The sequence below is a fragment of the Pocillopora damicornis genome, chromosome 13, assembly GCF_964200805.1.
Source record: "Pocillopora damicornis chromosome 13, jaPocDami1.2, whole genome shotgun sequence".
In the NCBI taxonomy this organism is placed as follows: domain Eukaryota; kingdom Metazoa; phylum Cnidaria; class Anthozoa; order Scleractinia; family Pocilloporidae; genus Pocillopora; species Pocillopora damicornis.
The window spans coordinates 17,619,827-17,642,397 of record NC_142682.1 but is presented as its reverse complement, the minus strand read 5'-3'; the positions used below and the strand labels follow the sequence as shown (position 1 = coordinate 17,642,397).

Sequence of the window (22,571 nt, the reverse complement as noted above, 5' to 3'; positions counted from 1 at the left end):
ATAATTTCGCTATTACTGTTATTGCGCAAGATGATCATCTCACAGCTGGAGCTTGGGCCGCCTGTGGTTGAGCCTGTGTACAGCTCCTAAACCTCCGGGAAAAAAGCGGGATGGGTCCCTTTATCTTCTGTTAAGCGTACTTTAGATGATCAGATGACATATAAAACGTCTGTGTTAATAATGATCGACTGCTTGGGCTTACAAATTCTGTTGCGTGATGTAATGTCAAAGTGACAGTCCCCTGAAACTGGAGTAGTAAAAAGTATACGGGACTTTGACCTTACGTCACGTAAGGCAAACCAGTCGAAAATTTTAACGTAAGCGTGATTGGGAGACTTTTTTTCACGCGAATCGTGTTTTAAATTTTTTTGATTCGTCAATCGTGATTAAAGAAGAGCCAGACTCGGAGGATTTGGAACTTTAAAATAGGTTAGAAAGAGTGAAAATTTGAATTGGTGATCTGGCTTTTATTTTGAATTTGAAACGTGATCGTCTTGAATTTCACGTGAACGTGAAAGGATTTTGGATATTATTCGTGATGCGTGAAAAGGCCAAGTACTTTTACGTGACTGAGTTTAGACATATTATCAAGGGCATCCAGTATTAATCATTAATTTCTGATTTAGAGTTTTTTTTTTTCAAAGTGACATCATAGGCAAGGAAGATGGAGGATCCATGTGGACTCTTCACCCGAGCTACATGAACAATTTCCGGAATGTATCTTTTGCGCAATGGTCTATCTTGTGATCTTTTTGTTTTGTTTTGTTTCTTTTTTTTGTGAAAGACGTCCTGCATATTTTCTGTCCCTTTCTCTAAAGAGTTAGTCAACGCTTTTCTTTGCCACGACAGATGATAATTTCTTCTGCATTTTCACAAGATGAGTTTGTGTTAGAATCCTTGGCTGAAGCTACTCGAGCGAAACCACCGGTAAGCCATAATAATGCGAAGCTTCAACATCCCCCGCCAAACCCACGGACCATTGAAGTTCTGGAGATTGCTTTATTCAAATGCCACATCCAATTTTTTCAGGGCAAAGTCAACGACAGTAACTTTCTGCACATTAACCAAACTTTAAAACCTGGACTTTGTAAACATTTTCTTCTGGCCGATCGCTCGCGAGAGGGAACTAATCAGCTTAAACAACTCCATATCTAAAGAGGTGACACGTGTATTCCGGTAGAAAGACCCGACACTTCTGGTTCAAATTCCCCATTCAAGCCAGACAAGCTTCATATTTTCAAACCCAAAGCACGAAGCAGGGGTTAGGAGGGGGGGAGGGGATGGGGGGTCATAACATGTTTTTATAAAACTGTTTTTTTAAAATCATTTTGTAAAGCTGATGTTCACTGCTTCCCCCGTCCTTGGTGAAGGGTGTGTCTTCTAGACGAGCAGTGCTTGTAAGATCAATATTGCTGCCAATACTTGACATATAGGCAAAATACCTGAAAAAGAATGAAATGTATAAGTGACTTTAATTAATTGAGGGAATCAAAACTAACACAAAAAAATTTTTTTTGCATTTCCTAATTTGTATAGCCTAAAATTTCACCTCACACTATTTCAAAATGTTAGCGTTTTTCTTTCTTTCTTTCTTTTTTTTTAATTCAGCAGCAATACAATCACAACAGTATAAATTACAGTGAAGCAAATTATTCTCAGTCCTAGATATTCTACATTTTGTCTCGCTTCTCCATCGCACTTCACTTTATCTGAAATTCAGCACCTACATAATGGCTAAGCGCTAACTTGTAAAATAAGGCCTGAACTGATATTCTCTTGCTGTGCATTTTTCTGGCTGTTTCAGTCCTTTCCTGCCATTACACACCTGAGCATACTGCAACCCGCTCTTGTAATTCCTTAATTACGACTTCATCCTATACAGTACTACTCTCGCCACATTATTCTACGCCAGTACCACGTACCTACGGACGATCCTCTGAGCAACTCGGCACTACTTCTGTGCACTCAAAGCCTAACATTGCCATCGGACTCTTTTCCCACAGCAATCTAACACATTCGACAACTTAATTCCATTACTCACAATCTGGTGTTACTCTACAGCACTCTTCATCACTCACACACAGTTTACACTTCATCCCCATCCAGATTAATTCATGCCATTCCACACCAAATAAAACCCCTTCTCACCTAAAACAAGCTAGCTATATTGTACAATGTACTAGTACAGACTACAACAAGTCAATCCTACGTAAGTCACTGTAGCTGACGACTCTCCGAGTACTTTGCTCCTCTTGAACACCACATAGAGTACACCATAAGCCACGTTCAGTCCCTCAACGTATGACACAAGGCTCGTGCTGCACTACGCACATTCCACTCCACATCGTTACAATCATTTTCAAATTTAATCCAACCACTCCATGCAACTTCAGGCCCATACTTCCTCCGAAGTCCTTGAACTTACCAGCCTGCGAGTAGGCTCTCGTTATTAGCGCTGCGGGACGCGCGTTTCTCTGCCCGCGTGAAGATTGGAGACGAGTCGGGGAATGGTTTACTGGGAGTCTGGATCGCCGTTTCACGTAGCTCAAAGTCTCATAATTTCCCACGAGCTCGTGCCGAAGAGTTGATAATAAGGGCCTTCTCGACGACAATGCATTTACCACTTTACAACACCACTCTACATTTAACCGTGCCCTTCTGTGCATACTTTATATTATGACTCTATCTTTTCTTACTCTAATTTCCTATCGACACATTTTGTGGACTCTTTTACTGGAAGGGCTCGGTACTTACTGGAATAACTGCTTTTTGCCCTGGGAGCTGATGTTTCATCGTCAATTATTTCTACAGTTGGTCTCTCTAATAGAAGACATAAAAGAAGATGGCAAAGATTAATGACAAGTTGAAATCAGCACGCTGGAAATTTCCTAAGATAAACTGATTTTAAAACAGCGCATGGGTGAGAAATTTTTTTTCTTTTTTATATTTTGTCAGGCCCTACCAGCAAACTCAAAGGGTTGCACCTGGAGCAGCTAAACTTATCACGGATTAAGTTGAGCAAGTAATCAACAAATTTCAAAAGAACAAATGAAAGAAAATTCATGGTCTTTCTTAACTTCAGCTCTGGTTAAAGATGGGCTGGCTGTAATGTCAGTAAATCATTCAAACATACTTGCTTACGTTACCTTGTACATTAAGATCGATTTCCTCGAATTTTGTATTGTAGAGCCCCGATGAATACTTTATACACAGGTATCGACCAGCATCTTGAAGGGTAACATTTCTTAGTTTGAAAGAAACGTAAGTTTCGTTCACTGAGAAGGAATCATCAGAACAGGGTGTAGGTTTTGGAGTAACATAATGAGAGCAACTGAACTTGTTATCTTCTCTGTTCTTTCCAATGATGAAAATGCTTGTGTTATCTTTTTTGAGTGTGTACTTGATACGGTCAGCAGTTCGGTCGTGTTCCGATCTTGTAAACGATAGTTCAAAAGGTTCCATTATGTAGGCTGACTCTAAAAAAAAATAAAAATATCAGAATTTTGAAGTCTACATTTCACTAGTTTTATAGGGTTAAGGATATCACTGAATTAATTTGCCTTACCTTTACGGACAATCGAGCTGCCATTTTGAACCACGTACGAGAGTCCTGGTATGATAACAATCACAGAATCCTTGAGCGGCAGCTGACTCAAGCCAAGCTCAACATTCACTCCGTACATTCCCTGATCTTGGATAGCAATGTTTTTCAGAATGAATGTTAATTTGTATTTTGAGTGGCTCCAATCCATTTTTCTATCAAATCCAGCTTGAACACTGAACTTTCCACTACTATCGACAACAACAAGTTTCTCGCTCAAGAAAGTTTCGCCATGTATAGATTTATAAATGCCAAAGCTGATTTCATACACGTCTGGAGCACCAAATGGGCCAACTGGATTGCCTCCCAAATCGTTGAATGAGAAGCTCCAGCCCAGAGCGACATCGTCATCTAGTTTGGCATTTATTGTACGGTCTGGTATGTCCCCTGTGAAGCTTATACTACCAGCCACTATTAAAAATAAAAATCAAGGAAATGAGAAAATACAAAATCAAATGATTAATAATTAATTAATAGAACAATCAATTCAGGTGTAATATTTGTGTAAGTTATGAAAACTTTAATGCGACTCGTTTATCGCTGAGCAATCATGACCTGTAAACGACTAGTTTAAATTGTCTTGATTTTTCTTAAAACATATTTTTTCAACTCACTCTCTACTCAAATGGTCAACAATTTTATTGGCACCTTCTCTGATTTACAACTCATGTCAATTACTCTTTTCCATAATCAACAGTTCCCTTTTTCCAACCCAGCACACCGATGTTAATGCTTTTCATTTACCAGACGATCATCAAATTTCCGTGGTGATCCACTATGTCGCGAAATAGCACCATCATGTTAACCCATTATGCTTGGCCACCAAATCCTCTTTTCGATGCGATCAAGTTCATATCGACGGGTAACCGTTCTTTGCTTGTTTTTTTCTTTTTTCTTTTTTCTTCTTTTTTTTCAAAAAATTTTGGATCCATTAAATCTGTTTCCATCGATTGTTGAGGTTTTTTCTTCTCGAGAAATACGTCCTCCAATCTCATCACTACGTTTTGGTGTGAATACCCTTGCTAACAAGTGAAAATTTGTGACTCAAATCCCGAGTATGCATCAAACAATTTCAAATTTAAAACCGTTTCTGATTGAAATGAGGTCATTAAGTTATACAGGGGACTTAACTGACAGCGTGGTGAAACAAAAGATTTAATAAGAAAAAAATCTAGCTTTGTACATTTCTTATCCTTCGATTACCAGCCGCTGTTCGGGAAATGAGTCTGCGCTCATTGAGGGACAAACTCGAGGAAACGTCAGGAATTAATCCTGTTGACAACATCAGCTAAAATTATCGGGTTTGACGCCGCTAGAGACGTGAAACCCATTCGGCCACTCGTCAAATTCTTCAGAAAGTATTTAACAATTTTCTCCTCGACGTTTTCCTTGGTTCTGCTTCGCTCAATGCCTTTGAGCTGGGTTACTTTAGTCTCGTTCGCAGTCGTTTTATTTGTTGCTCGTATCATATATGATATTTCCGAGAAAAGCAGGAAGCTCTTGAAAATCAATGACCGTGGATGCCTTCAGAAATATCTTCTAACTCAGTAGCGAACGATGAGTCATTTAAAATATTTCTAACAATTGTGTGGTAAGTTTTCAACGCAGCGCTTCGAACCTTAACATATTCGGAGCATCACTTTCCGATTTCACTCTTCAATTTCAAAGCTTTATAGATTCTATTTTACTTACTAACGTTATCATCTCCTCGTACATGCTGCCAGCATTATAACTTACCTTGAAGCAATGTCACCATGCAAAAACTGCCGAAGGAAACTTGGCGCAAACGTAAATCCATGACAGCCACTATACATATGTCGAGTTAGCTTTTTCATTGAATTGCATCATCCATGCGCTATTGTAATAAAAATCCACGACCATGACAGTGCATTTTCTTGGGTTTCCGGGAATGCCCTGTAAACATCTTAAGAGTATCAGATGTCTGTTAAGAAATTTAATCAGTTCAACTGAGGAATCGTGTCGATGTTCTACTTTACGAAATAACCGTACTTCAGGGTACAGTGAAATCGCTATGTCTTAGCAGGTCCTTGAAACCGTAGAATCTTGAACCAACTGAATTAAGAGCCGAGATCCTAGAATCGCTCGGAATGTCGGCAGAAACAAGGAATCGAAGAGTCTTAAGAGGTTTGCATGAAGTTTTCCGCGGAAGTTTGGTCAATATTTAATTTCTGACAACCGTACTGTCCCCATAATTCAAAGGGGACAACATATCGATTTTATAGTATGTACAAATTTGGGTATTTTGTCTATCAAAAGACAAGCATAATTTTTAAGATCACTTGATATTGTCAGATGTGATTCTTAGAAAAGTTTTGATTGCAGGGAAGCCCGCTCTGTTGGGCCTTCATGGCGTGACACGTCAACAATGAAATTCTGAGAAGTGTCTCTCTTCATAAAGCATCCTGTCTACCTGTGATTGTTAACTCCCTTAACTCCCAAGATGTCTAAGGAATTCTCCCTACTGTCTGCCATAAACTACTAATCATTTCAATTTTGAGAATTTGGCATTGGATCAACTTGTAGTCTCCCTTCTTTTACTTTCTCCTTACTCGTCTGCTTGATTTTGTGTTGATATTGTAAGGAGAGATTCTGTCTTGGTCACTCGTAGGTGTTAAAGGGTTAAGCAGCTGGAGCTTGATTTAGATGGAGACAGAAAAGTTCTTAAAAGTTCTTACTCTCCTTACCGTCAACCATACAATTCTTACAATGTTAGTTCAAATAATTTAGTATTGGATCGACTCATTGTCCCCAAATTGATATTTTTCTTTGTTTTCATCACTTATCTGGTTTATATTGTATTGATATTGTAAGGAGTAATTCCGTCTTGATCACTCCTGGGAGTTAAAGGGTTAAAACTTATTTTGGCGTCTCTTCAGCGAATTTTGATGTGTTTTTGGTAAGGCTTCGTACACTTTTATGATTCTCTCACCAACAGGTAAATGCTGCCGCATTCTTCTGAACCGTATGCGACTCTTATCCTGTATTTATAGCAAAAGCTAAAAGCAAACCAAACTAGATGAAAAAGTTTATCTTAGTAGTGTTTATAAATTAAAATGGAGATTACTACGAGGGTTGGTTGTCGGGCCAAATCATATTGTAATTCACCCTGCATGTAGCTTCCTTTATTGATTTAAGCTCGAAGGCTCTTTCCGTTTTCGAGATTGTTCACTGAAACGACAGGATTGAACTTATAAACATTTCTAAAAGAAATGATTAAACTGCTTTGATAGTTTTTTACGGAATTCATTGTCGACCGTTTGGTACAATCGCCCTTACTAAAAAGGCAAATCTTTTGCATTTTATGATATCTTGTTCTATAACTCTTGGATACAAGGAAACGTGTTGTTTAAAAGTGTTGCTGTTGGAAAAAAAATATGTATATATCTATACATGTAACGCAGAAAATTGTATTCTTGCTTTATTTACCAACATTAGGCCAGATTACAGGTTTTAATTCTTAAAAGTTCTCTCCTACGAAGCCTTTCCATGCCAATTAAGGTAGCAAACAATTCAGTTGCAAGTTCTTGGAAATTTTTCAGTGATTGGGTTGTGTTCTGAACTAACGTTGTAAAACAAAGGATTTTGAGTACCGATGCACTCATCAAATGGGTGCGTTAGAATGTTGTTCAAAGACTAGTAGACGATTTTTGTCAAAGCAACTCATTTCTCATTTTCTCGATGAGAAAATTTTGTCCCGTCAATAACATGAATCGATCTGTTTTAAAGTTTTCTATTTTTCCTTAGCAATCATTTTAAAGCACGCTTATAGTGTACTACAATAACGCAAGTTTTATTCCTAACTTACCAGAACTATCGGGTCAGTGGAGACAATTTAGAGGCTTAGGAGCAGAAACCGGCAGGAAGTTGAGAAAGAGAAAAAATTGGAGAAATTGTATCACTGCTTTCGTTACTATTTCGGTATACCAGCTAATGATGCATTCCATGATAGAGTATGATCAAGGTATACTGTTCAGTCACCAATCCGCAGCCTACTCATCGACTCTAGGCTAGATCTTGGCAGTTTCGGAATGCTCACCTGAAGCTTTCTCATCAATATGCTGCTTATAAGCGAGGTTCCTTTTGCAGTGGCGCCCACGTAAGCGAAAGATAACCACTGCAGCTATTAAAAAAACTGACACACCCATGACTACTGGAAATAACCACACAGGACTTCCTCTATCATGTGATGTTTGTGTTGGCATATGAGGAACTAGAAAAAAGTTAGAAAGCACTTTAGCAGGAAGGATGATTATCATTATAATCGTCGTCATTATTTCTGAGCAGCTTCAGAAGTAATACTTATACAAATTCAACAACAAGAGACCTCAAAGACTAGAGGAGAGGCCAGGGGAGACCACCTCGGTTATCAGTCTGTCTGTAATTAACTTGTGAATGAGCGGCTTGGCCAATTCAGAAAATATAAAATTGAAAACTTTTTTTTTTTAATGTATAAATAAGCTAATCGAACCGATGATCGATATCAGGAGAAGATATCAAATTGTGGGACCTTGTTAGAGTAACGTGGACTGCTTAAGATTACAGGGACATTGATATGGTCGATATCATGACTTGTGCGAAAGAGATCCTTAGCTTAAAAAATATCAGAGAAACTAACTCCTTGAATAGGTAATGATTCCATTCGGTTACTAGTGAGGGAGTGTTTGTAATTTTCAAATCGTTTAACACAGAGCGCGCCGATGGAAATGCTCTGGAAATGAAAATTCAGTCACCAACATAAGAATATGCATTAGCAATCTAGTTCATGGGTATTTATTTCGACAAACAAATTGTTAAAACCTGTTAGCTTTTGTGATCCATAATTATGCTCCAAAACCGTAACCACAATCTCCTTATGATCTTCACCAGCCTGGTTGTGAGCGCTGCACAGGTAGACTCCGCTGTCGTTTGGCGTTACTCGATTGAGAACCAATGTATCATTACCAACAGTTCTCCCTTGTTTCGTCCATGTTATGGTTGGTGTAGGAAGACCCTTTGCTTGGCTGTTTATTCGCAAGCTGTCCCCAACGTTCACGGAAAAGTTTTCCTGTTTGGGACTGGTTATCTTAGGAGGATCTGTTTAGATATTTGAGAATAAGGTTTTACTAAATCAGAAGTGAAAGTCAAAGAAGGAAAGCCATCACATTTTCTTAAAAGTGGCTAAGATGGGGTCCATAATTGGCCACTGAAAGACTATGGGCAAGGGGCTCTGAGTGGCCAGAGGCACATGCTCAGAACATATTTGCCCAAGTACCCCCGCTTCCGGGTCTGTGGCATTCCTCCACAAATGAAATGTAACAAATTTATTACCCTCAAGAAGAAGCATCACAGGATCCGTCAAAGGAGGCTGATGAAGGCCAAGCTCAACCTGAAGACAATAGTGATTCTCATCCTTCATGGTTAAACCATGGAGTGTGAATGCAACTTGAAGCTTGGACATGTTAAAGTCGCAGCTAATTTTCTTTTCGTAGTTTGGTCTTATCAGTACCTCACCATGTCTATCGATGACCAATAGTTTTGTTTTCAGGAATCCTGGATCTTTCCAGATTCCAAACACCACTTCAAATATGCTACTATTCCACGTCTCTGAGGGAAGCAACCCAAGCGTCCAATTAAGCGTAGCTTTGTCTTCGCTACGAGCAATCAGGGGATCACTTGGTCTAGAAACAATTTTAGGATGCCCTCCTTGGCAAAATACTGTTAAATCGTGGAAAGAAATGGAAAAGAAAAACAATAGAATGGTTATTATTGCCTAAATGCAGAATCAGAAGCGACTTCGTAAGCTAAGTTGTCAAATCTCTCCATTGACCAAAGACCGAAGAACTCCTTCCGTACTTTTTCCCTGTAACGGAATTGCTCTAGAAGTTTTTTAAAAAGCTAATAATGTATTAGTTTGACAAGTAGACTGATCAAATGCAAATGTCCTCTAGGTGCGTGTTAACGATTTGTTGTTTCCGCGTATTTCATTTCCATAATTCTAGATTCCTTATTTTCCATTCGTGTACTGAAACACTGTCGATTTATTTATGCACAGACTGAACCTAAACAATGGCCTTTCTCTTTGTCTTGTTCTTTCTCGGAAATAAATCACCTGAATATTTATCAAAAATCGTAGTTCAGATGTCGCTCTTTAGCTTTTGAATATTTTTTAGAATAAACCGGTAGCGACTACATTGCAAAACATACGGTCATTTAATTATTTATGAAAGGTCTTCCACAAGCAGTGTCTTCAGCCGCTTCAAAAATATAGTTCGTGGTCATCTCTTTCTTAAACCAACCGTTTGCCGATCCTGTTTTTCAGATTTCTCTGTTGGGTCGCAAAATCCTTGCTTTCAGGTCTGGAAATTCGAAATGTTTTCATTCTAATTTAGACTTTGTTAAATCTAGTAAGTCTTAATATATCTTCCGTACACCAAACATTAAATTCTCTCTTATTGATGATTACTTTCACTTTCACCTTAAGCAGTTAATCTAGAACGAAAAAACCTTTTTTTGTCTGTGTTAAGCATCAATTGCTTTAAATATTGTTTCCGGTGTTAAAATCAGGCTACAAATGTACATAATTCCGGTTTAGACTTAATTTCCTAATTTAAAGTGGTATGACGAAGAGGCACTTCCGGGTTTGTGCGTTTATCCGATCGTCGGCTTCATTTAAATGGTGAGATGAGTTGCATTGTTGTAGAAGGTCACGATGAAAAAAAAGAAAAGAATAAAGGAATCGTTTGATTACTGACAATGTCAACACTGTGTTCTTAAACCTACCTGGGAGCCACAGAGACATGATGAGAGTAGCTGAAATCATCGTCGCCTTCGTTCGATACGGAGGGTCGATTCACCGCTTAATGGAATCTCGGATTTTCTTAGTTGTGATACCAATGCAGCTATTTTTAATGGTTGAGACTCGGAGAAGAGGACTTTCAGACTTAAAAGAAAAGTAGGTCCATGCCCTGACTATCTATCTGATGTTTTGTTGATATTCGCCACTATTTTCATGATATTGTTTCCGAGAAATTTAACCGTGTAAGGTCATTTGAATTTCTTAACAAATAACGTAACTCTAGAACTAACCGGCAAGCCTTGCGGAAAATGATAAAACTACTAACAACCCAATAGCTGTGACAGTAGCTAAAACTCCAAGTAACTATTAGTTCACTTAGTATATGAATTGTTTTTTCTTTGGTTATTTAGCTGCAGCCAACCACAGTGTATTGTAAACATCACAATAGTTATGCAGGACCGCACAAACACATCTTAAATGTCAACATTTGGACGGCAATCCCATGAAGGTATAACTAACTTGTTATTATGTCATTTATTAATTTTAGGAACTGGCAACAAAAATGAGGCTGTCATCCCTGTTACTATTGGCAAGGGCTGTTGCAGTTTTATTCCTGATTGGAGGAATTGCAATGTTGTACTTGTGCTGCTACCAAGAAATGACGAAAAGCACATCCCCATTGAAAAATGTACTTGACAGCTTAGGTATCTTAGTTTCTGAATGAATCATTCTGATCTCAAATACATTTTCAACGAGTTCTTTGGGACATAAGTTACTGTGTAAACCAGTCAGATTTGGTTTGTAGTATGAACCTTACTCTTCAGCAACTAAGTTCCTCAACAAACCAATGACATGGAAGAATATATGTGACGTCATTTCTTAATTAGGGTTTGTCTGTTTTATTTATGCTAACAACAAATAAATAAATCTATATATGTAGTAAATTATTTCCTTTGAGGCTGTATTATTTTCATTAGCTCTCAATGCTTTTTGTAAGGCCCTGCCTTAGTAGTAATTTTGCAGTAAAAAATCAGTTACATTCATTGTATTTCACCTTACAAATATATTGAACTTGAACCCCGGACCACCAGATTACAAGTCCAGTGCCCTAACCACTTGGCTACATTGCCTAAAATGTATAACAACCAAATGGTTGGTAAAAATTTTTCCTTTGTCAAATACAACATCCTAATTAGGATTAGAATAAATATGGTTTGGATTGAATAGAATATTAAATTCTCTTTGTATGATTGCTACAGATTGCATGGGAATATTTCTGGAATAAAATTTTACAATGGTACGGAATTAAGTTGGTAAATTTATAGTGAGATAGTGAAAATTGTAATTGACAATTGGTCATGAACCCTACTACAGGTAGCCCTTGCTCATACAATGAGCCTAATAAAGTTGATAAGTATGCATATCTGTTTATGTTGCACAAAGGGTGAAGATAAAGGATTTCTATGGGCATGGGGATTGAAATCTAATGATCTAGTTTTTAATAAAAATACTTTCTTACGGTTTATGCACTAATTAATTTAAAGCTTCAACATCCACACCTCCCTTCCCTCTGTTCCATACTCCAAGGTGGGACATTTTTTAACCTTGCCTGGGTGGGGTAGGGAATATGAAACAGAAGAAGACATGAGTTTTGATATTAAATATGGACGAGTTTAAAGGTTAAGAGTCAGCTTTTGTGAGCAAATGTCATTCAAGAAAATTTTCACATAATAGAATGATGATAATAAGCAAAAATCCAAACACTCTGCTGCACCAAAAACTAAGAGGTGACTGCTAAATTCGTCCACATGAATAGATCACACAAAGAATCATTCAATTAAAGAAAATGTGATTGTCAGGGGAATTTTAACCCAATTTTCTTGGACAAATCCTCAAAAATTAAAATGTGAGAGAGGCATTGTTAAAGGAGTGTGTCTCCTTAAAATAGGACTGAAAAAACTGGCCAATTACTGGCTCAAGCTTGGACCTTTGGAGTCTAGCAAGGTTTTTCCAAACAAAACAGGAAAACATTTATTACATCATCACATCTATAATAATGTCTCCTGCTAACAATACCTCTCCTAATTGTTATAACACAGTTATCTGAGTATACAGTTTACATTAAAAAAAGCCATATTTAATTTTCTTACATCAAACTTATAATTAGTACGAGGATAATGACTCCAATGCACCTGATAAATAAAAAGGTCATTAAAATACAAAAATATACCTTCATTGAAACTGTATAACAACATTTGCATTTTCCTTAAAAAGAAATAATTATTCTGACTACATATACAAGACATTCAATTTGTAAAGTTTATTTAGGATGAGTCACGCCGTGTTCTAGTATATACAAAATAATACAATCTTAATATGTGCGCCCTGAAAACTACTAAAAGAACAATCAGAATGACAACTACGATTGCAGCAGAAACTACTCCTGCGATGACGGCTTGGTTTGTGCTACCTGTACTTACAAAAGAAAAAAAGAAAAGTTAAAGAATGGCAAGTACAACTAATGATTTAGAAGAAGTAACAATTGAGATTATATAAATAATTGTGTGTTCAACTTGGTTAATTTATTAGGATATGTTAACAGAGATTATCATGAAAGAAATGCATTCAAGCTAAACTTTCAGCTTAATCAATAAGCATTACATAATTCATGCATGTGTTGATTAACGGACTGAGTGACTGACAAATGGATGGATTTTCCAATTTAAAAGCATCATTCATGAGAAATTTCTACATATCTTTTGAATACAAGAACCCAATATTTGACTTGTATAATGTCTATTTCAAGAAAAAAATTTCTAACAGTACCTGAGTGTATATCAATCTATGATATATATGTAACTGCCTCATGTTATGTAGAAGCTTAGTAGTAAACTAAGTGAAACTAAATGTGTGAAGCAATTTGTAGATGGACTGAATTAATTTATACTCCATATGATGGAGCTTAAGCTTCACACTCCGTCTTTTTGTTAACCATCAGGTACCTAAATTTAATCCTTAATTTTTCATCCCAGCTGCATGAATAATGCCTTTTTACCTTTAGAAACTGTACTGGTTGTAACTGTTGTAGCCTGTGTTGAATTTGGTTTACCTGAAATAATGAAAATGGGACATCTGAGGCATGCATGCTATAGTAAGTAAAAAAAAAGAAAGAGTCGCACAAGACTTATCAGATTCTGGCTGTGGTGAAACCTGCAGTCAATCAAGGCTTTGAGTGGGATGAATTCATAATTATATTATAATTATGTTACTTTTGACGTGAATGAAAGTGATCCTCGCAGTAATGTGCACTACTTAAGCAGTAGTGAAAATAAGGCCTGAAAAAAATTCAGGCCTGTACGGGATTTGAACCCATGACCTCTGCGATACCGGTGCAGCGCTCTACCAACTGAGCTAACAAGCCAACTGGGAGCTGGTCATGAAGTTGGTTCTAAATAAACCCGTGAAGTGATGAATAAATGGTTAACAATATATGAAAGTCATATATTTGAACTGCGGATAAAGACGTCTTTATCCGCAGTTCAAATATATGACTTTCATATATTGTTAACCATTTATTCATCACTTCACGGGTTTATTTAGAACCAACTTCATGACCAGCTCCCAGTTGGCTTGTTAGCTCAGTTGGTAGAGCGCTGCACCGGTATCGCAGAGGTCATGGGTTCAAATCCCGTACAGGCCTGAATTTTTTTTCAGGCCTTATTTTCACTACTGCTTAAGTAGTGCACATTACTGCGAGGATCACTTTCATTCACGTCTTTATCCGCAGTTCAAATATATGACTTTCATATATTGTTAACCATTTATTCATCACTTCACGGGTTTATTTAGAACCAACTTCATGACCAGCTCCCAGTTGGCTTGTTAGCTCAGTTGGTAGAGCGCTGCACCGGTATCGCAGAGGTCATGGGTTCAAATCCCGTACAGGCCTGAATTTTTTTTCAGGCCTTATTTTCACTACTGCTTAAGTAGTGCACATTACTGCGAGGATCACTTTCATTCACGTCTTTATCCGCAGTTCAAATATATGACTTTCATATATTGTTAACCATTTATTCATCACTTCACGGGTTTATTTAGAACCAACTTCATGACCAGCTCCCAGTTGGCTTGTTAGCTCAGTTGGTAGAGCGCTGCACCGGTATCGCAGAGGTCATGGGTTCAAATCCCGTACAGGCCTGAATTTTTTTCAGGCCTTATTTTCACTACTGCTTAAGTAGTGCACATTACTGCGAGGATCACTTTCATTCACGTCTTTATCCGCAGTGGGAACAGAGGACATGAAGGCACCAGATAGGACAGTGCTAGAAGACACCCAAAATTGTTGAAATCCTATGGCTGCATTTGAAGTTATTCATATAAGGTAGCGAATCATTTTCTTACTCTGAACCTTATGTTTCTGTATTGTCAGAATATTATTTAGTGCTTTTTTCCTTTCAGTCACAAGTCTAAAAGGCTGAGTTTAGGTGCAGGGCAAAATTTTTTCCCTATGCAAATGTGAAAAATATTAAGCTTATCTAGTTACTGCATCATAATCCCCTAAAGTTTAAGTGTTGAAGTTTTTTCAGACTTGTTGTAAAATATGTTATAACAATAAGGATGCTTATAGCAATAAGGATGCTACAAACTGCCACCTTTGTTCTAGTGAAAGCAACTTAGCTATACCTTTTCCATTTAACAAGCAATTTATTTGACCACAAACAAAACTACCGGCATTCATCATTATTAACCAAATTATATAATAATTAAAAGCTTTCTATTTTTTATAACAAAATCCTTAACCAGAACTTAAATCATACTTTTCTCCACGAATATTTCAAATTAACATACTTTAGAATCGTTACATTGTTCTTTATCTATATCAGCTGGTAACTTCTTATAGAACGATCACTTTATGACACTCATCTTTATTGTTTGAATGTGCCATTGCAATCTGTAGCCAGGATTTCCCTGAGAGAATTAAAAGTTACAACAGGAGCCTATAAGTTCTCAGTGAAAATTTTGTCTAGGTAGCAGAGGGTAATAAATGCTCCCTCTCACCAAAAAATCTTCCTAGTAGGTATTCCATAACCTTATGATTTGACCCTTTCACTCCTTGTGGGAGTAATATGAATGCTCACAACACCAAAGCATTCAAAATTCACACAAATTCTCTACTAATCGATTGAGTCTGATTGACCACCAAATTCTCAGATTCTAAACTACATGTAAAGAATGACAAAGCAGTTTTACAATAGACAAAAGCTTTGTGTTCCTTCACCTAAGCCAAATCAGTATTATCATCCTCTGAATCAATATGGCGTTCCTGGCAGAGTCGAGCCTTCTGTGGGTGCTTGTCTAGGAATTTGTTAAAAAGTTCCTCTGTACCCACTGTTCCTCTGGTCCTCTGTGCCCACTGTTCCTCTGGTCTCACTGTTCCTCTGATCTCACTGTTCCTCTAGCCCTCTGTACCCACTGTTCCATTGGTTCTCTGTACCCACTGGTCCTCTGGCCCTCTGTTCCCACTGTTCCTCTGGTCCTCTATACCCTCTGGTCCTCTGTACCCACTGGTCCTCTGTACCCACTGGTCCTCTGTACCCACTGCTCCACTGTTCCTCTGGTCCTCTGTACCCACTGGTCCTCTGTGCCCACTGTTTCACTGTTCCTCTGGTCCTCTGTACCCATTGTTCCACAGGTCCTCTGTACCCATTGTTCCACAGGTCCTCTTTACCCACTGTTCCTCTGATCCTCTGTGTCCATTGTTCCTCTGGTCCTCTGTGCCCATTGTTCCACTTGTCCTCTGCACCCATTGTGCCACTGGTCTGCAGTGCCCACTGTTCCTCTGGTCTTAATGCTCACTGTTTAATGATCCTCTGTTCCTACTTTTCCACTGCACTACTAATTCTCTATGCCCTCTGTTCCTCTGGTCCTCTGTGCCCACTGTTCACTGATCCTCTGTACCCACTCACTTTACCCTCCTGCTACACCTATCTGTTAATTATTAGTTATTTCAGAACCCGGTATATGAGAGACTACCCCTTGAAGGGATGAGAGACTACTCCTAGAACAGAACCGAGTACGAGTTTATCCGGGAACTTCAGAATACATAATGTAGTCATATCGCGAGTAACGCAACGGTAACGTAACATCTAGGGACATGCTTCGACTCGCCCGACATTTCTTTACTATACTCATCATGCAATTTAGCCTGAAGATTACGTCTTACCTGCTTATCTTATTTTTCATAATATTTATTGACAGAGGTAGGTGTAACAACAACATATTTTAGTTTTAGTTCGGCTCAAAAAGTGTCAGTTTCATTTTCGCATCAAGGATGTAAAATATTACATTACAGCGCGGCGGGAATGCGACCTCTCGTAATATTCATATTCATAAATGTCGATATAGATCGTGATCTTTTTATCACTTTACAAAGTCTGTTGGCATGTTTCCGTTGAAGTATATGTTTTTGTTCACTTTAGACAAAAAAAGCAATAATTTTGGTCTGAATATGCTGGTAGAAAATTGAATTCGCGTGAGCCACGAGAACCTCGTGGTTGTGATATTTTGCTGAGTCACGCACATCAATATGCAAAGCTCACGTCTGGAGAAAATGCACGTGCTGGCATTTACTGTCATGTGTTTGCAGGATTCTTAAAATAACTTTCAAAGTCACAATTGGGCATATGCAGTGAAACGCGTCACCTGTGTTTGCAGCATTAAACACCTGCATCCCATCGGAGTGCCATCCTTTCACAGAGCGGATGACACTTCGATAGGCAGTGTACAATGTTTTTCACTACCACAACCCTGTGGTTTATGACTAGAAGTTCAAAAGCGGAACAACAGGATCTTTTACAGTAGCTTACATCATGACAACCCTCCAAAGGGTTGGATTTGACGACTTATTAAAAAAAGTGCACATACTTTTTACTGCAAGTGACTTAGGAATCACAATATTTCATTTAATTAACAGCTGCACCAACATGTGTACAGGCTGTCAACCTGAGTGTTGAAAATTGTAGTGGTAAGTGAAAATATATTTCTGTATACTGTTTATCTATTAACTGATTTGCATGCTTTTGGCTCTTAACTATTTAACTGCCATAAGTGACCAAGACAGAATTTCTCCTAATGATATCAATACAATATCAAGCAGACAAGTGAGAAATATTGGTAAGAGGATTATTAGTTGTTTCAATACCAAATTCTCAAAACTAACATCACAAGAACTGTATGGCAGACAGTAAGGAGAATTACTAAAGATATCGTGGGAGTTAAAGGGTTAACCATCAGTCCTTCAATGCATTCACAGGGACACTATCAGCCAAAACAAGGCCAATAGAGAAGATCACTTTTGATTTAGAATTAATATAAACTCATGCTGATTACTGAAAGTGTCAAAAGCCTAAATTCCCTAAACCTGTCCTCAGCCTACTGCTAATAGTAAGTTAGTAACTCATTTTCTAACAACTTTAAGGTGGCTTCTTTGTTATGTTTGGGTATGTACTAAGGTTAAAATAGCAATAAGTGTGTCAAAGTTTTTAGTTGCCTAGGGACTTGAGAAGTTTATAGCTGTGGGACAAAAATGACATCTTATCTGCTCAAATTGTTTTTTCAACAGTTCCTATTGGTGGAACACTGACTATGATGGTCAATATATCAGTTGACAATCAAAAAGCCAATTACCTATACCTTGATAAAGGCTCTTCTGTCACGCGTTTGATCAAGCTCCGAGAAGGAGAAGATGGTTGTGGTAACTGTTATTATAAGGTGCCTCGGTGCAAGGAAAACTACTGTCTCAGACATGCAGGAGACAAAATTCTAAATATAACTTTAAAAGAGGTTACCAAGTCCATGGAGGGCTTTTACAGGTTATATCCATACTGCTTAGGACCTAACCATAACTGTACCACACACCAACCTTTGAAGAGTTTCATGCTCTACACTAAAGGTAAATTTAACCTTTTAACTCCCAGAAGTGATTAACATGTAACCTTTCCCCATAACATGCATAAATTATCTAGAAAATGGGTTGTGAGAATACTTGAACTTATCAGGTACAAGATATTACCATGATCAAACACCAAATTCTCATAACCAATTTACAAGGAAATGTGTAGCAGCTAGAGGAGAGAATATCCTGGTTGCCTCCCTCGTTGTTTTAAATTATTAAAATTCCTTAGAATGTGCTTCTATCTCAGTCAGCCTTAAAGGTATATATTTAGAGAGTATCCTTGTCTGCATGAAGCTATTTATTGAATACTTCAAAATTGTCTTTAAGGTTTGTGCAAGCTGAGTGACTGTGGCCCTGACAGTGGCCTGAGTTATATTGAGTGATTGTGCAACTTAAAATTAAGCAGTTTTAATGGAAAATGAACTTTGCATATTTTGTGTAATTTTTAATCAAGTAAATTGTGGCTCATATATGGCAATGAGAAAAAAATTAGATCATAGGATGAGGCATTTATGTTGTAAAAAATACCTTCCATTGCCTTGGGTAACTAAGACACATTTATAAGGTAGAATGAAGATGTATTGACTTCCAACTTGACTTTTTGTATCTGTTTTAACTGAAAAGGTGAACAGCTACATTGTAACTTCATGTGCAAAAAGTGATGACACAAACTTGCTTTTCCATCATTGCAGATAACCCAGAGCCAACAAAGGTGACAAAGACAGACTCAGGCCCCACAGAATGGATTTCTTCAGGTAAAAAGGTGTATGTGATGAGGAAATGCTTGTGAAGAATAATAATTCACTAAGTGTCTTAGCTGAAAAAGCTTTTCTTGTGAGACAAATTAGCACACTGTTTATGATACAGTTTTTCTGGCTTTGATTTGTTCTAAATGTAAAATGACAACAAAATTCACATAATCATAATATAATTATGAATTCATCCCACTCAATGCGTTGACTGATGGCAGGTTTCACTGCAGTTAGAATCTCATACAACTTGTTTGACTGTTTCTTTCTTTTTTTACTTTACTTAGTTTTTACATGCCACAAACTTCCCATTTTCATTATTTTAGGTAAACCAAAGGTAACATAGGCTATAACAGTTACAAACAATATGCGTTCTAATGTAAAAAGGCATCATTCATGCAGCTGGGATGAAAAATTAAGGATTTAATTTAGGTACCTAATAGTTAACAAAAAGATGGAGTGTGAAGCTAAGATTATTTCAGTCCATATGCAAATCAATTAACCCTTTAACTCCCAGGAGTGATTAACATATAATTTTTCCCTATAATATCCCTACATTATCCAGCAAAGAGATCATGAGAATTCTCAAACTTATCAGGTACAGGTTGTCTTGATCTAACATCAAATTCTCATAACTAAGTTACAAGGAAATGTTTAGCAGCCAGAGGGGAGAATTAACAATCAGATCTTGGGAGTTAAAGGGTTAACACATTTAGTTTCACTTAGTTTACTACTAAGCTACTATAAAACATGAGGCAGCTACACTATCATAAATAAACATACACTCAGCTACTGTTAGTAGATTTTTTTTTTCAAATAGACATGGAACATGTCAAATTTTGGGTTCTTGTTTTCAAAAGATATTTAAAATTCTCATGAATAATGCTTTTAACTTGGAAAATTTATCCATTAATTTGTCAGTCGCTCAGTCTGTTAATTAATGCATCCATGAAGTACGTAATGCTCATTAAGTTAGCTGGAAGTTCACCTGCAATGCATTTCTTTAATGTGAATCTCTCTAAATATATCTTTAAAAAAAATTAACCAAGTTGAACACACAATTATTTACACAATCTTAATTATTACTTCTTCTAAATCATTAATTGTACTCCTCATTCTTTACTTTTTCTTTTTCTTCTGTTGTAATTACAGGTGGCACAGATGATGTGGTCATCACAGGGGCTGTTTCTGCTGCAATCATAGTTCCTATCTTGATGGTTTGGTTTATGGTTTAACCCCTCTCTTTCTCTCATTTTTGTCTGCTTTGAAGCCATAGATACTGCAATGTTGTATTATTTTTGCTATAATGTGAATATTCTCCTGTTAATAGGTACTTCATCTAGATTTATAATTAAAGTGTACGTGTTAGTAGTGAGCCAGACAAGATAGAGAAATCGTATTTGGAGGGATATTTTGCCTGCTTTGAAGTCAAAGATATTGTAATTTTGTATCATCTTGAAACTGGATTCAACACTTGTGTGAAGACAAATAATGTGAATATTACCCTGTTAATAGGTACTTCATTTAGATTTATAAGTGAAGTGTTCATGTTTGTCTGCGCCAGACAAGTTTGAAAAATTATTTATGGAGGGATATTTTGTAACATGGCAGTAGGATTGGAGGTAATTAACTTCATACCTACTACAGAATTTATTTGGACACAGCAAGCAATACAGATTGAAATAATTTAATAGGCTGTTTTGGATTTGGATTTGAGAATATCATTACATGTACAGTGTTACAAATAGCAAAATGATGAATCATATTTCTACCTTATCTTTTAAAGCAGTACTCACATTATTTTGTTGCATTGACTTGTTCTATAGTGGCTCAAAGGATTGTATGTCCAGATTATTAATTTATTTTTTATTTACTTTTGTTGAATGTAGAATGGATGTACAGTTAGAACCCTGCTAACTTTAAGACTCCCAAGGGAACTGAAAAATAGTTTGAGTTGTCAGGGCTGGCTTATTCCATGACAGGATGGATAATGCATGCACTGTAAGTACCTCCCGTTGTTCCATACAAAGCCTTAGAAAAGTTTTCTAAGGCTTTGTATGGGACAACGGTAGGTACTTACAGTCCACGCGTTTTTCCGTCCTGTCATGATTTGGTACAACGCAACAAAACAAAACCAGGTGAGATCAATAGAACAAACCTCAAGGGATATTATACAGATATATTTTCAAAGTTGTAATTTCAGAAGAGTTACTGTTAAATGCGAAATCAACTATATTCGCCCTGCAGTGACAAATTGCGACCTCTTTCATGTCACAAGAATACATTTAAACGTTACAAATTAGTATATCACCAAAGATTATGGCCTTCTCTTATTTCTTAAACTCTATTAAAACATATTTTGCAAAATTGTAATTTTAGGAGAGATACTATTTTGCAAAAGGGACAATAAGTTGATTTTGCAAAATAGTTACTCGATCTTCTTAAATTACTAATGCAAAATGAATACTGCAAAATCCTTGTGAAATTAAATTAGTTAATACAAAATATATCTGAATTATTCCTTTAGTTTTGTTGCATCTCTCCTGGTTTAGTTTTGTTTAATGTTGTTGCATTTCACAAAATAGTACAAGCCATTGGGGCTGGGTGTTGAATCTCAATTATCTTGTTTTGAAATAATTGATAAGCTGGATTAAATTTTTTCCTTTCTTGGGTATAGTGTTCTTAATATTTAACCAATTCTATTATATGAGAGACTATCCCATTCTAGCTTGCACAATCAACAGTCATTATAGTAAATTTGAGATATGGGAAAGTAAAATCAGTTTGAGTCAACAGGAGTTCAAGTTAATTTTTCGATAGTAAATGACTTAAGAAATGGGGTAAAATCCAGAGGAAATCAGATTTTGTTCAAGTTAGTGGGATGTTTTGAGTTAATGGAGTTCTACTGTACTTTAATTGACTGGAAGTAAGATTCTTATAAAGCTTGAATAAACTGGTTTTAGTACTGTTAAGTACTGTTGAGCAGTTTCAATGAGGACATTTTTTTATATTTTAATGGCTTTTTTAGTTGTCAGGTAAATGGAAGTCAGTATCCTTGCACTAAGTTTGATGTATGCAAATATGGCTTTTTTGATGTAAACTATACAGATAAATGTGTTAGAACAATTAGAAGTGTTGTTAGCAGAAGAAATTGTAGTTGTGATGACATGATAAATGTTTTCTTATTTTGTTTGTGGTATTAGGGTAAGCAGTTGTAATGGAAAATGAACTTTGCATATTTTGTGTAATTTTTAATCAATTTTTAGCCCATTCTAGATCTGAAAAGATTAATCTGGTTAGGGGAGGTGGGGTGATGGCACTGGGTGTTTTTTCATAAGCCAGTGAAGGGCTTGCCTGCACAAGCTGTAAAATTTATTATTTTAATGTCCAATGCTCTGGAATTATTCCATGTCAAGTCCTTACCTATCCAACCTACTTCCAAACTGTTTGGAGACTAACACTTATGAGCTT

At 37.0% G+C, this 22,571-nt stretch overlaps 3 protein-coding genes and 2 long non-coding RNA genes across 5 annotated transcripts; 2 read left to right on the top strand and 3 right to left on the bottom strand.

Annotated features, from left to right (window-relative positions):
* Nucleotides 1-979: 979 nt before the first annotated feature.
* LOC113681728 (uncharacterized) lies at nucleotides 980-5,743 on the bottom strand. The gene is made up of 5 exons (XM_027198847.2): nucleotides 5,339-5,743; nucleotides 3,566-4,012; nucleotides 3,147-3,476; nucleotides 2,755-2,820; nucleotides 980-1,442 (listed from the first exon to the last, which is right to left on the bottom strand). The coding sequence occupies exons 1-5, from the start codon at nucleotides 5,397-5,399 to the stop codon at nucleotides 1,381-1,383; spliced, it is 966 nt and encodes a 321-aa protein (XP_027054648.2). The 5' UTR covers nucleotides 5,400-5,743; the 3' UTR covers nucleotides 980-1,380.
* Nucleotides 5,744-7,027: 1,284 nt separating this feature from the next.
* Nucleotides 7,028-10,667, bottom strand: LOC113681726 (uncharacterized). Its single transcript, XM_089191379.1, has 4 exons — nucleotides 10,382-10,667; nucleotides 8,930-9,316; nucleotides 8,420-8,695; nucleotides 7,028-7,832 (listed from the first exon to the last, which is right to left on the bottom strand). Exons 1-4 carry the CDS (start codon nucleotides 10,419-10,421, stop codon nucleotides 7,630-7,632), a joined length of 906 nt encoding a protein of 301 aa, XP_089047505.1. The 5' UTR covers nucleotides 10,422-10,667; the 3' UTR covers nucleotides 7,028-7,629.
* Nucleotides 10,233-11,818, top strand: LOC149035759 (uncharacterized). The gene is made up of 2 exons (XR_016182218.1): nucleotides 10,233-10,553; nucleotides 10,945-11,818. It is a non-coding gene; the product is annotated as an uncharacterized LOC149035759 (long non-coding RNA).
* LOC113681733 (uncharacterized) lies at nucleotides 11,281-13,669 on the bottom strand. Its single transcript, XR_003447216.2, has 2 exons — nucleotides 13,453-13,669; nucleotides 11,281-12,867 (listed from the first exon to the last, which is right to left on the bottom strand). It is a non-coding gene; the product is annotated as an uncharacterized LOC113681733 (long non-coding RNA).
* A 2,750-nt stretch (nucleotides 13,670-16,419) lies between these two features.
* LOC113669984 (uncharacterized) lies at nucleotides 16,420-22,348 on the top strand. The gene is made up of 5 exons (XM_089191375.1): nucleotides 16,420-16,657; nucleotides 17,371-17,421; nucleotides 18,019-18,348; nucleotides 19,044-19,106; nucleotides 20,253-22,348. The coding sequence occupies exons 1-5, from the start codon at nucleotides 16,552-16,554 to the stop codon at nucleotides 20,333-20,335; spliced, it is 633 nt and encodes a 210-aa protein (XP_089047501.1). The 5' UTR covers nucleotides 16,420-16,551; the 3' UTR covers nucleotides 20,336-22,348.
* The last annotated feature ends 223 nt before the right edge of the window (nucleotides 22,349-22,571 follow it).